The sequence below is a fragment of the Miniopterus natalensis genome, chromosome 2 (assembly GCF_054644295.1).
Source record: "Miniopterus natalensis isolate mMinNat1 chromosome 2, mMinNat1.hap1, whole genome shotgun sequence".
Classification (NCBI taxonomy): Eukaryota; Metazoa; Chordata; class Mammalia; order Chiroptera; family Miniopteridae; genus Miniopterus; species Miniopterus natalensis.
Genome location: NC_142082.1, coordinates 20,784,634 through 20,798,037, shown reverse-complemented (window position 1 = coordinate 20,798,037; position 13,404 = coordinate 20,784,634). Strand labels below are relative to the sequence as shown.

The following is a 13,404-nucleotide window of genomic DNA, read 5'->3' as shown; positions in this document are numbered from 1 at the left end:
AGTTAGTAAATGGCAGAGTGAGGATTTGAACGCAGGTCTGATTCCAGAGTCTATGCTTTAATTACTCCACTGTTTGCCTCTCCTAAGGGAATCAAATCTCTCATTTCCAAACCCTTCCTCCACCCAAGCAGCAACCCATCAGTTTCCTTAAATTCCTGCTCTGTGCCTCATTCCACGGGGCTGAGGGGACAGAGCACTAAAGAGGAGAAAAGGAAGGAGAGAATAGATAACTTTAAGATGCTTCAAATTAGGTGTGAGTTTGGAAAGAGGGATCCTGACTTCTACAGAGAAGGCAAGAAGTAGCTGGTACTCAGTGACAAACCTCAAATCAGGTGAAACGATTTCCAATGTTAAATGTGTGTGTATCCATAGTAGGGGATATATAAGGAGTGAAAGACCTAACTCCCTCCCAATAAAAAAAACAACAAAAAAGCTACACTATAAAATCTCGTGTTAAAGTGCGTGCTATATGCCAAGAGCTAGAAAAATTCCAAGAAAGGACTGATCAGAGGTGGAGTTGGTTTCGTGAATGAAGACTTGAAAGGAAATGGTAGGTTCTGGCCAGTAACATGGGCCCCAGGCAGAGGAGCATGAGACTAAACACCCACATGGAAGGGGACAGGGTAACATGGACCTGGGGCCAAATCTCGACTCCACTTTGGAGAAAGGTATTTTAGGAATAGTTTTAAAACTTTCTGAGCCTTTGTGCCCTAACTGTAAAATGGAGATGAGAAGAACCTCCATTAGCAGGCTAGTATATAAGACACCTGGTATGGCACTGTCATGTAGTGGACACTTGAAACGCATTTCACTATTTTTATCACTTTCTGAGTTTCTGAGTAGAGATAGCTCTTACTTTCCAGCTAAACTGCTTTAACCTTTGAAACTATTCTTGCACACAGAATGTAATCATGGAATCAACCACTGAGGAGGTAAAAGCAAAGCAGGGGGGAACCCCCACCCTCTTCACATCTCAGGCTACATGTTGTCTTTCCATTCAACTCAACAAATGTTGGTTCATGACCCAGATGCCCCAAAGCCCTCTGCCTGGGTTAGGGAGAGGACACAGTCTCACAGGCCTAGGCTTGGGGACTTCCTTCCGGTATCTTCAACCCCCTTTATTCTTTTACTCAGAGTTCAGTCTGACTCTGACAGTCAGAGATTTAGGCAAATTACAAAGCACTCTTTAGATTAAACCTTATCTGGGTTCTCTGAGCTGCTCCAACATGCCCACGTGGTCACATGCCTAATCTGTACATGCCGTCTAGGGTCAGGAACCACTTCTGAGGATCTGGTCATGCCCAATCTTTCCTCTACCCACTATCAACCTCTGGAGCCACACTTCTGGAATCCCATCTCCAACTACTTTCACGAATGATGAACTGTCACTGGGAATTTCCCTGATCTTCTATGCTCTGCAGCTCCATGTGCAGGTCCCAGTGCAGGGCTTCAGTCCTGCTTCCCTAGGTCACACAGCCCTTTGTGTTCATGCAAGACCCTGCCACACCTTCATTCCAGAGCAGTCCGCCTGCTGCTGATAGATTCCCTGGTGATGCTGGCTCTACATGCCCCAGCCATGGGATGGACAGTCCCTAAAGACTGCAGATTCAGGGCCAAAATGAGGATTTCTAGATGTCCAGATGCCCTTGGGTTTCTCAAGCTTAGTTCTAGGAGTATCTGTTTTTGGTGTTGCATACAGGAGAGCCCTTACCAGGTCCACAAAACATCCCACAACCCGTGACACTTAGAAGGTAACCATTTCCTAGTGGAAAGAGGAACACATTAAAAATACCTCCTCTTCCTGCCCAGTGGGAGTGACAGAGCTGCTGTGAATCACCCTTGTGTGAAGAGGTATCAGGGACTTGTGAAAAGGGAGAGAAAAGACATAAGAAATTCAGGGAGGCCTGGATGCTGTGGGTCAGTGGTTGAGCTTAGACCCATGAACCAAGAGGTTACCGGTTCAATTCCGGGTCAAGGCTCATGCCCAGGTTGTAGGCTCGATCCCCAGTAGGGGGCATGTAGGAGGCAGCCAATCGATGATGTTTCTCTCATTGATGTTTCTATCTCTCTAGTTCTCTCCCTTCCTCTCCCTCTAAAAATCAATATTTTTAAAAAAAAAAAAAGAAAGAAAGAAATTCAGGGAGGAGGCACTGGCATAAGCAGTGAGCTGACCAGAAGTACTGCAAAATGAGTGACTGAGGGCAGAGTGCCCCTCTGAGCCCCAATCCTCCTGTGGGATGAGCACCTAACTACCACTGAGAAGCATCTCAGCACCACCCTCTTCTTTGTTCCCACACTCTTTCTTTTTCTCCATCAGAAAATTATTAGATTTTTCTAATAATACAGGCTCATCTTCTCAGGAGCAAGAGTAAAGCAATGGGTAGAGGGTGAGTTAGGCCCAGTGACCTCACATCCACGTCAGCTAGGATGTGGTGATTCAGCCACGAGACCTCAGGCCCGGAAGAAGACTCTTGAACAGAGCCACAGAAGGGTGGTAAATGAAGATTTCAGAGAGCAAATGAGGATTTTGATCCAAAAAAAAAAGCAAAGACAATTACCCAGATTTGACCAGACACTCATGTGTCTTAAGGACATCCTTGAGAAATATAGTACGCAGGGGTTCTCGATCCTGGGGGAAAAAATGGAGAGATGGGTAAGTAAACGAGGCTGTCCACACGATGCCACGGCCCAGACCAGCTGACTGACTGACGTACCTCTCTCAACAGAAATGGTCGGCTAAAATCAGGTTGCAAACAAGGCAGTCTCAAATTAATCAAGAGAGGAAAAAAGAAACCTAAGAAGATGCCCTCTGGCTCTAACCACAGAACAGCACTGCACAGGAGGGAGGAAGCTCGGGCCACTGTAATAGCACTGTAATATGAGCACACAGGATGGACAGAGATAGGACAGAGGCACCTTGGGAGTCTGTGTGTGCTCACGCTTCTGTGCATGCAACCCCCATATACACACTCAGGGGTCATTCATGTTCCTCTTCCCTTCACAACCTCTCAGAGGGCCCAGCGCAACTACAAACCTGCTCACACTTGAAGTAGCAGATGGTAAAGTCATCGAGTGCGAAGAAGCGACGTTTCCAGCTCTTCCGCTGAAATAAAAAATAAAGAGCGGGATATTAGGACGAGGCCCCAGCTTTCTGGAGGGCACTCTCATTGTCAGCTCCCAGGGTCACAGCCCCCTGGAAGCTGGGCTCCCACATTCAGTTGGGGCAAAAACTTCTTCCTATCAGGGCAATGCCTCTGACTTGTGGGGGCGGTGAATTTGTGGTCCCAAGCTCCTCGGGGTTTGGATGGTGGCCCAGAGCACTGCAGCTCCTTCTTCCAGAAGGCTCTCCCCACTGCTACACCCACACCCACTAGCTCCGAGGAGTCACCAGAGACCTCTCCAGCCCCAGGGCTGATACTCACCACATTCCCTTGCTTCACACAGTAGCCGCTCTTAATGAGGGGTGGCCCAGTGGGTGCGCGGCAGCCTGTCGTGGGGACGTAACTCTGAGACCTCCGAAGGATGGCATGGGACCCTGGCTCACTCCCTTCCTGCCCATCCCCACCATTCTACAAGGAAACAGTGTCAGGGTTAGCACCTGCCTCTCAACCCCTGTGCAGCCTTACCCCCTGCCCCACCCCTACCCGACTCCCTCTGGCCAAGTCATCTCTTGCCTCTTTGCCCAAGATGACAAAGAACTAAACAAGAAAATAAACATTTCCTTTGCTCCCATCAGGCATTGTACCGAGTGCTTTCACATAAGGCTCAGGGACGTTGGGCAGACCCAGGAGAGAGGGAAGGACACAGAAGGAAAACCAGAGGAGCAAGGATGCCTCACGTGCCTTCCTAAGCCCCACTCCTCATGGGGTTTACAGGTGCTCGTCTCAAACCGTGCTGGCCACTCAGCTTCAAGCTACAGCAGCCCCAATTTCTGCACTACTATTACTTACATCTAGCCGGGCCCTGCATTTTCTTGCCCACCCCATCTGCACTGGCTCCCTCACTCCCATCCACCCTGTCCTCAGTATAGTCCTCTGTGCACATCACTGTCACACCAGGGACACTACAGACCGCTCCCCCCACCAGACCCCTTCACAACCCCAGGCCCCAGCACCTGGTTGATGGGCGTGTGGACCACCACCCCTCCGATGATCTCTGTCTTATAGGCCACCTGTGGCTTCTTCTCTAGGGCAGGGGGAACTGCTAGGCTTTTGAGAACTTCAGTCGTCAGGGGCAGGTTCCCAACTTTGGGTACCTGGGAAGAATGATGGTATTATGGTCAACAAGGAGCAGAAGCGTAGGGAAGCAGGGAATCAGAAGCAGGATGGGGAGGGGTGAGAAAAGCTAATGTACTAAATTATACTAAGACACCCCTCTCCTCCCCAAGCCTTCTATTGATCCTTAGCTGAATATGAAGAACTCTGACAGCAACCCGCCCCCCCACGCACACACCGTACACACACACACAGTACACACTTACTCAACAAATGTACTGAGCCCTTCCCTGGCGAGAGACTAAAGATGAAACAGCAAATTTAGACACATATCCTGCCCTCATGGCACATACATGCTAGTAGGGGAGACTGACAAAAACTGCATAACAAAGCAATCAGAATAATTACAAATCGTGGCAAGTAAACAGGCTGAGCCAGACAGCAGCAGGGGAACTGCTTAAAACAGTGGCTGGGGGGGGGGGGGGTGTCTCCAGAGGAGGAGACATGCAAATGGTAACCTGGAGGGTGAAAAGGAACCGGAAATGTGAAGACAGAGGAAAGCATGTTAGTAGGGGGACAGGTAACATGCATGTGGCATATGGTACAGAATTAGGGAGCATGAGCTTTGGAGTCCAAGGACTGGGGTATAATCCCTGATCTGTCACTAACTAACCGAGTGACTTTTGGCAAGTCCTTGAATCTCTCTGGGCCTACACTGTCTCCTGTGTAAAATGGAAAGTGAAATAACATTTATGTCGTAGAGTAGTTGTGGTTATCAAATAATATAGTATATATAGATCTTAAAACTTTAGAAACACAAATAAAAATGCAAAAGTATTTAAAAAAATTTTTTAAATCAACATTTCACAGATGGCATTGCCATGTACAAACAGCCCTTTCTGAAGAGTGAGCCATCTTTGCTCCTCACTACGGCTGATCAAAAATCACAGAACCTTCATGGTTCGTTTGAGACCACAGGCCAAACGTTGCAAACTGGCCCGAAGGCAGACTTTGCCCAAACTGTTTTGTTTGTCCTATGCAGTACGTGTTTCAGTCTACATTTAAAATTTAAGATATTTCACATAAAAATCCAAGTTCCCAGCCCAGCCACAGCTCGCCCTTTAGAGGGGAAATACATTCTTCAGTTTGCCACCATCCCTACCATTCCCCCCACACCCAGGCCACGCAGCAGGTGGCATTTATCTTCATTTATGTTGTTTTTCTTCCACCTTGTCCAGTTCACTCATTTATAACAGTCTGCAAACTCTGAAGAAACCTTTCATTTTGTAAGAAAAAGAGAGGCCCAGAATACTCAAGTCATTTAGCCAAAGCAGTGACTGACTAATAAGTAAGCAGAGACCAGCCCTGACTCCCAGCTGCTGCGGTGTCCACAGCATCACCCAGCTTCTCACTCACGAGAACTCGGCTCTCGGCTCTGCTGGGAAAGGAACTGAAGGTTGCATGTGAAAAGCTAGCACCCTCTTCTGCTTCTTCTGCAGCCTAGGGAGTCAGAAAGACCCAAGAATCTAGACCCTTCAAGAGCTCACAGCTCAGGGGGACAAGGACCACTCCATCTGGTGTCCTTTCAAAGGAGTAAGACCACTGTGATTAATTACGCTGGGTCCTCAATAAGATGAGACCCCCCCCTTTCTTGCCTGCAAACTCAGTTTACATAGACAAGGGTGACCTCTGCCCACCACCTCTGCAGACTGGGCCACAAACCCACCCTGTCTTTTCCTTCTGGCTGTTGAGAGAGAACAGCAGTTCTCATTGCTTTGGGCCTCCACTTAATGCCAAGCAATGAGCTAAACTCTTTACTGCATTTTCCCTAATCTCCAGCAATCTTATCAAGTAGGCATTATTTTCTCCATTTTATAGATGAGGTAAACAAAAGCTCATTAAAATGAAGCAATTTGCCCAAGGATTGCCTGACTCTTCAGTGCTAACTACACCTATCTACCTATCTGCCTGACACCCTTTCTAACTTTCTGAGTTTTGCTACTGTGAGATGAAATTCCTTAGGAATGCTGAATATTGCTGGGGTGTTTAGTGATATAATCACCATGGAACAGCAGGAATTCTCCTCAAATGACCCAAATGAATCCTTGGAACCCAGCAAAGAAATAGGGACATAAATGTTAAGTTCACAGTGGCCAGAAAAAGCTTCATAGAAGCTGGACTATTGTGCTGCCTATCAGAATCTTGTCATCCACCCAGAGAAGGGCTGGTAGTCACTGCTCATGCCCCTGCAGCAAGGGCTGCTTCAGATCAGCCTCCCAGCGCCTTTCCAAAACCATTACCCCTGCCAAAGATTTTGAATCAGCCTGTGAAGGATAAACTCAACAAAAAACTATGCTCCAAGCTTGAAAACAAGGTCATCCTTTTGGTCTGTCCATATCCCAGAGGCCTAATTAAAGGTGTGCCCTCTGCCATCCACCTGTAGCGTGTCCTCTGAGGCTGCAGATCCATGTGGATCTCATTCGCAACGTGAAATGAAACTTGCAAGGCCCCATCTTCCTTCTCCCCAGACTTGGCTAGACTGCTGCGAGGGATAATCCAACATGGGGCGTGAGGGGCGGCGGGGAGCTGTGCTTTACCTGCACAGCTCAATTTTCAACCCTTCTGAGAAATGCAGTGAGTTCAATAATGTCAGAAGGGGGCCGTATTTGGAAATAGGGTCTTTGCAAATGGAATTAAATTAAGGTGAGGACATACTGGTTTAGGGTAGACCCCAAATTCTATGACTGATGTCCTTATGAGAACAGAAGAGGTCACCCAGACACACAGGCCATACAATGATGGAGGCAGAAATGAGATGACACAGCTACAAGCCAGGCAAAGCCAAGGATGGCCGGGAGCCCCCAGATGCTGGGAGAGGTAAGGATTCTCTCCCAGAGCGTTCAGAGGGAACACAGCCCTGCTAACACCTTGATTCTGGACTTCTGGCCTCCAGAACCGGGAGAAAATAAATTTCTGTTGTTTTAAGTCACTCAGTTTGTTTAAGTCACCCTAGAAAAAAAAAATACAGAAATGCTAATATGCTGAGAGAGCCCAATTCTTTAAATGCCACATGTTGATCGTTTCATTCAGTCATAAGGACTAAATGACCTTAGCCTAATATGAACAATGATCTGTGGGCTGAAAAGCTGGATCTACCCTGGCTCCATAACCTTGAGCAAGCCACGCTGATCTCCAGGCATTTCCATTTCCTCATTTATAAATGGGGACAATCACATTTGCCCTTCCTACTTAAGGCTTTTACAAGGCAAAAATGAAACCATGCATGTGAGAGTGGTGAGTAATCTAACATATTTTAACACAGTTGCTTGTTTTTAATATTTTTTTAAACTCCTAGGTCTTAGAAGCTGGAGGGTCCTGGGGATTGAATCCCAGCTTTACTACTTACTATCCTCTAGATGTTGGGGAAGACTCTGATTTCCAATTTCCTCATCAAAATAATGACAATAAAACCACCTACCTCACAAGAGTGATGTGAGGGGCGAACGTATGGCACGTGTGAAGGTTTAGCTCAATACACTACCTGTTCTCTTTCATCTCTACATCCCCCAAAGTGTCTGATGCCTCACTTTGCACCTAAGGTGCCTTAAAATAAATACGTATTTTAAGGTGGTGTCCATGTGGTGTCCTACCCCCACATCTACCCCTCATCCTAGCCTCCCAAAGGAAGGACACACAATATGAGATGTAGAAGTGGAGAAAGGATTAAACCCTCCCAGGACACAAAAAGATCAGGAGGAGGCAGAGTACCCCTCCCTGTTTCTTCTACCCTACAGGATCTTTGGCAGGAAGTGTAAAGAGGTGGATTAATGGAAGAAGGAAAGTGAGGGGTTCTGGAGATTATGGAGGCCCTGAAGGCTTTGACATCCCACTGGGCCTTTGGATTTCCAGCCTCCAGGCATCAACAAGCTCTTCCCACTCCCGCAGCCTGTAACTTCTGCTCTGTGGCACCAGAAATGGGCAGGGGAACTAGCTGATTAGAGCAGCTCTGTGCTCCAGGCATGAAAGAGAGGGAAAGAGGTTTTCAGCGGCCCCACATGCTGTGTGGTTCAGTTCACCCGCAGGAGCAGAGGAGGAAGCACAGGAGGGCATGCTGAGTAAGGATACAGTACTAGACGGCGAAAGAAACTCCCAAACTGTGGAAGATGCAGGAGGGTGAAGATCCCAAGGCGAATGAAGAAAACCTTTACGAAAATCAGCACTCCAGCGCCAAGTACACAAGCATATGGGTGAGCAAACAATCTCCTCCCTTTTGCTCTCTTGGCATGAGTTTACCAAAGTTCATCAGAACAACAAGCCAACAAGCAAAACCGTGTCAATGACTGAAAGGTACTCTGCTTCAGCTCAGCATCGCAAGTGCTGGGCAGGTATAGATGTCTTCCATTAATTTATTCCCAGGAGCCCTGATGTATCTGGAGAAAGATCTGCCCCAGCACATAATAGTTATTATTGGAGGTCACTGGAGTGCAAGCATTTCCGACTGTAGGACACAGAAAATCAAACTTTTCAGCATACAAACCATGCTTACTATGCCACAAGTCTGTGAAGATTATTGGTTAAAGGTCTAGCTTTTTCCAAAACATGCAGTTTTCCCTCTTTTCCTTCCTACCCTTCTCCTTTCCTTTTCCTGTATTTCCAAGGAAGAAGAAAGGAGTTCTTCATCCGTCAAGTAAAGGAAAACAAGAGTACTGGTTGACCAGTCAGTGCACGAGTTCAGTGATGTTTTTAAACTAAATACTTTCGCAGGACAGTCTGGCGGATGACCTGGACAATCCCCCAGGCCACCTTTTAAAGTAAGAAGAGTATTCCCTCAAGTCAGGACAAAGTTCTGACTTCCCTCCTCATATGCTTTTTCCTTTACTTCTCACTGTCAGAAACACTTTTTCCAATCCCACCACCTTCTGAATCAGCATTACCCAAAACACAACTGACCAGAGCCCTTCCAGGAAGCACAGAGCATATGCTCCATAAACTTCCTCTTGAATTTGATTCAAACTCGAACTCTCTGTTCAACTTGTGGTCAGCCAAGGTATAAGAAGAGGTAGGGGAACCGGGTCTGGAGCAGGCTTCTGGGAAAGCCCCTGCTGCCGCTGGAATTCTTCCTCACTCAAACAGGCCATGTACAGGCAAGAGGCACAGATGCCTCCAGAAAGGGGAAGAAATCATACGTACAGTGATTTTGCTGGCTTGATTCAGGGCTTCAACCCAGTCCTTCAGATCTTTCTGGTCATTGGCTTGAAGAAAATACCTCTGAGAGAGGGCATTGATGACTGCAGAAGTAGTGGGGAAGAAGAGAAAAAACCCAGGTCAGAATGCATGCAACACAAAGACTCCACAAAACTAAGATGCTGAAGTAGCAAGGTGGAGGATCCCCGCAAAGCAGAGGAAGACTTCTCCCATGGCGTGAAAGCACCTGCATGGATATTTGGGAAGCAGCAGGCTATACTGCTCTCTTTTTAAAAGTGTGGATTATTCCATTGGCCACAAGACTGACACCTGACATTAACAAAAACCTAACATGCTGTTGTGCAGTAAGGAGGCTGCTAGTCTGCCATCAACAAGACACATGCTTGAATTGCTTATTAAAAGTGCCAACAGATTTACTTTCATGATGATACATTTATAATTTTGGCCTCAGTGCCCCTTGTTTCCACTGGTACAACTGTCCTGGGTTTGGAGTATTATCTGTGGTTGGAAAATGGAACAAAACCTGCCTGAAATCAAATCATTAAATCATCAAATGTGGCAAGACCTTGACCTCATTTTCAACCTGTTCTTTCCTTTGAGCACTCCATTAGGTCAACAATTTACTTCTGGGTTCATAGTTTTTTTAAATAGATCTGCTGACCGTGAAAATCTGAAAGCATCATTTTTGAGCTTGGCAATGGTACTGAAAATTAATGGAAGAATGAGAGACTCAAAGAAGCTTGAAACAACCTGAAGTTGGGAGAGAAGACAACTCAAGGGACCATTATGTTCTCCTCGTATAAAAAAGCCTGACTTATTTAAGAGGTGAGAATCATAGGACACAGAATTCATTAGTTCATTCATTCATGCAACAAATATTTATTGAGCACCTATTATGTGCCAGAAACACTCTATATGCTGAGGACACAGCAATGACAAAGCAGAGGAATACCCCTGCTTTTGTGAGCTTACATTCAGAATCGCTCTAGTTACACAACAGAGACTATTTGTCAGCATTTGTTCATAGCACTTAGTACAGTACTGAGAACATAGTGGGTGCCAAGTAAATACTGATGAATCAATGACTTGAGGCATTAACAGATTGGCTCTGCTTCCTGTGTCACCCAACACTGTTACTCTTTGGGCAATACTGAGACCCTCAACAGAATACTCCTTTTCTATTATCCCCCCAACTTTCCCAAGTCTCCACCTTTCCTTAGCACATCACTACTGAACTCTGAAGTGAGGGTTCCTAGAAAGGTCTAGTAGATACCTTGCACCCCACCCTGTGAAGTCAGGAAAACTTGCAACACCATTGAACCTCTGTCTTAGGTGATTGATAATCTTTGTGGCAAGACCAAGGGAAGCAGTGTCACTCAAGAGCCAGGAACATCGCTGTGACTGAAGTCACTCACACACACAGGGTTTAAGTCACATGTGACCACCAGACTGTCTTCCATGCCAAAGAGGAAGTTGCTGTAGGAGTGTTCAGAATACTCATCCTCTGGCTCAGTACTTACCAAAGCAAAACGGTGTCTTTGGTTTCTGCTTTGGGGTGGCTATGCTCACCTACATCAAATGAAAAAATAAAAGAAACATAACTATGTTTCTAACAGTGTTATAAAGCAGTTTTTCCCTTTTTTGTGTGTGTGAAACTTCTCTTATAAAAAGAAGCGCATATAAATATGTGAACACTTTCGCCAGCGTGGCTCAGCAGTTAAGCATCAACCTAGGATCCAGATCGAGGTTTGATTCCCAGTCAGGGCCCATGCCCAGGTTGCGGCCTCAGTTCCAAGCAGGGGCGTGCAGGAGGCAGCCCGATCAATGACTCTTTCATCATTGATGTTTCTACCTCTCTTTCCCTCCCTTTCTCTCTCTGAAATCAATAAAGATATTTTTAAAAATAAAAAATAAATATGTGAACACCTTAAATAAAAAATAATTATGTGGAAAGCCTGTACTCACCATCCAGATTAAGAAATAGGACATTATCAGCCCTATTTCTCAGAAGTCCTTTGTGTGCTCCTCCCTGATAGAGTCCCATCCCCACCCCTCAGAGATAAACACTATCTTGATGCTTGTGTTAATCTTAATCTTTGCAAAAAAGCTTTTAAAAGCCACTGAGTCCTGACAAAATTCTCTTTGGACCACAAAACCTGTGCGGGCCCCACCCAAACTAGCAAGATTCTACTGCTCTCTCAATCACCAAGCCCCTGCCTAAACAGTTAGTTCTCCAAATTGAGGGTCATGTTGCCACAAATACACGGATTTCAATTGGAACTCACAGAAAGATGAGGCTGCATGTCTCTCCCAGCATCTGGACACACTGATAGATTTCCTCTATATCTATATCTGCTTAACCATGAAAACACACACATCCACATGTCCCAAGAGAGGTCAATGGAACCAGAGAACATAACCACGTATTTACTTATAAAAAGAGCATAGAGCATAAGAAAGTAGAAATATTTCTATACCTCCTGCTGTTTGATTTCATTTTGCTTTTTCAATCCTACCCCTGGAACATACATTCCTGAGCATGTGCTTATGTGAGCCCACCTCACCGAGGTTCAAACACACTGAATGAACAAAGGAAAGCAACTCTTATTCCATCAAGTGCCCACAAAGATTAGGTGCCTGCCCTTGATGGAGGCTGGACCTTCCTGGAGCAGGCCTCCACCACTGTACCTGAGTTTTCTAAGGGGCCAGCCACCTTCCCCCAGGAACTATTTCGCACGTTGTCATAATCCACCTGCAGACATCATTCCTTCAGCCCCTTTCCAGCCAAGGACATTCTCCTACGTGTTCTCACAGAGGGGCTCCAGGAGTAGTTCTTACTTTAACAGAAGGCATGAAGCCAGAAGCTAAAGAAAAAATCTCAAGTCAAAATTAAGGCCTCTTCTTGACTCACAGTTGCTAAGGGCGTGCTAATGACTGACCCACCAATCTGTCTAGATTCTTACTCTTGGTTCTGAGTTCTTTCTATAGGTCTGCGCAGATTCCTTAACAACCAAAATTAATCCTGCCCTGAATACTCAATGTGGGAACTGAGGTAGCGGCCTATCAAAGGAAGGACAGGTGATATAGCCTGAGCTCTGCTGCCACAGGACCAGGGCTTAAATCCCAGGTGTTCCAGCTGTGTGACCCCCATTTCCTGTTCTATCAAATAGGTATAATAATACCATGTTCTCACAGGGCTACTGTGAGGATTAAATGTGATAGTGCAGGTGAGGCACTTATTATATCCTGTCATATAGAAGTTGCTCAATAAAAGAGAGGCTATTGCTTTTGATACCTCAATTCCTTTAAAATCCCATTCCACATTATTAATACACATGGTACCATGACTGGGACTTTAGCAAAATGCTGAGAGCCTTGTGAGCTTCTCAGTACCTACAAAAACTGTATGAGACCTGGAAAAAAGGCCTGGCCTCCAACATACAAAATTATTATGGCACACTCAACATTAATAAATAATCCATTAAATGTCTGTTAACTTCACATCAACCTCAACAACAGGTATTTAACTAAATACCTACAAGATATCACATTAACTTCATCAATGTTTCATTTAAACATTCATGAAAATTTCATTACGTTCAAAATACTTAGTAGCTTTGATTTTCTTAGTTCACAAGAATATTTTGATGTGCACGATGATTGCCAGAAATTAGAGCCGATCAAAAATTAAATGAGTTACCCATAGCCAAATCATTCCAAAAAGTAAGACGATTAAAATCCTTTCAAATACTTTACAGCCAAACAATTATATTTAATGAGAAATGTGGGTGTGTTCTGGTATGTGTACCATGATGTGAGGTGAAGGCCATAGGACCTAAAAAAGCCTTTAAAAGTCCTGAAAAACATGAAGATTTAAGCAAAGGTGAGCCCATGTCCTGAATTCAGACACCAACTACTCAAATGCAGGCATGTCTTCACCACTCCTGGGAACCGGGCACTGGAGCTCCATGGAGTCACAGTCCTG

At 45.6% G+C, this 13,404-nt stretch overlaps 1 protein-coding gene across 1 annotated transcript in view; it reads right to left on the bottom strand.

Moving 5' to 3' along the window:
* The window catches only part of PLEKHA2 (pleckstrin homology domain containing A2), a 54,588-nt gene that overhangs the window by 12,889 nt on the left and 28,295 nt on the right, over positions 1-13,404 (bottom strand). Inside the window, exons 4-9 of the mRNA XM_087814184.1 lie at positions 10,940-10,988; positions 9,405-9,502; positions 4,115-4,255; positions 3,423-3,569; positions 3,035-3,103; positions 2,559-2,629 (exon numbers count right to left, since the gene is read on the bottom strand). Of these exons, the coding sequence (XP_087670310.1) occupies positions 2,559-2,629; positions 3,035-3,103; positions 3,423-3,569; positions 4,115-4,255; positions 9,405-9,502; positions 10,940-10,988 (575 nt within the window). The remainder of the gene's footprint in view (positions 1-2,558; positions 2,630-3,034; positions 3,104-3,422; positions 3,570-4,114; positions 4,256-9,404; positions 9,503-10,939; positions 10,989-13,404) is intronic.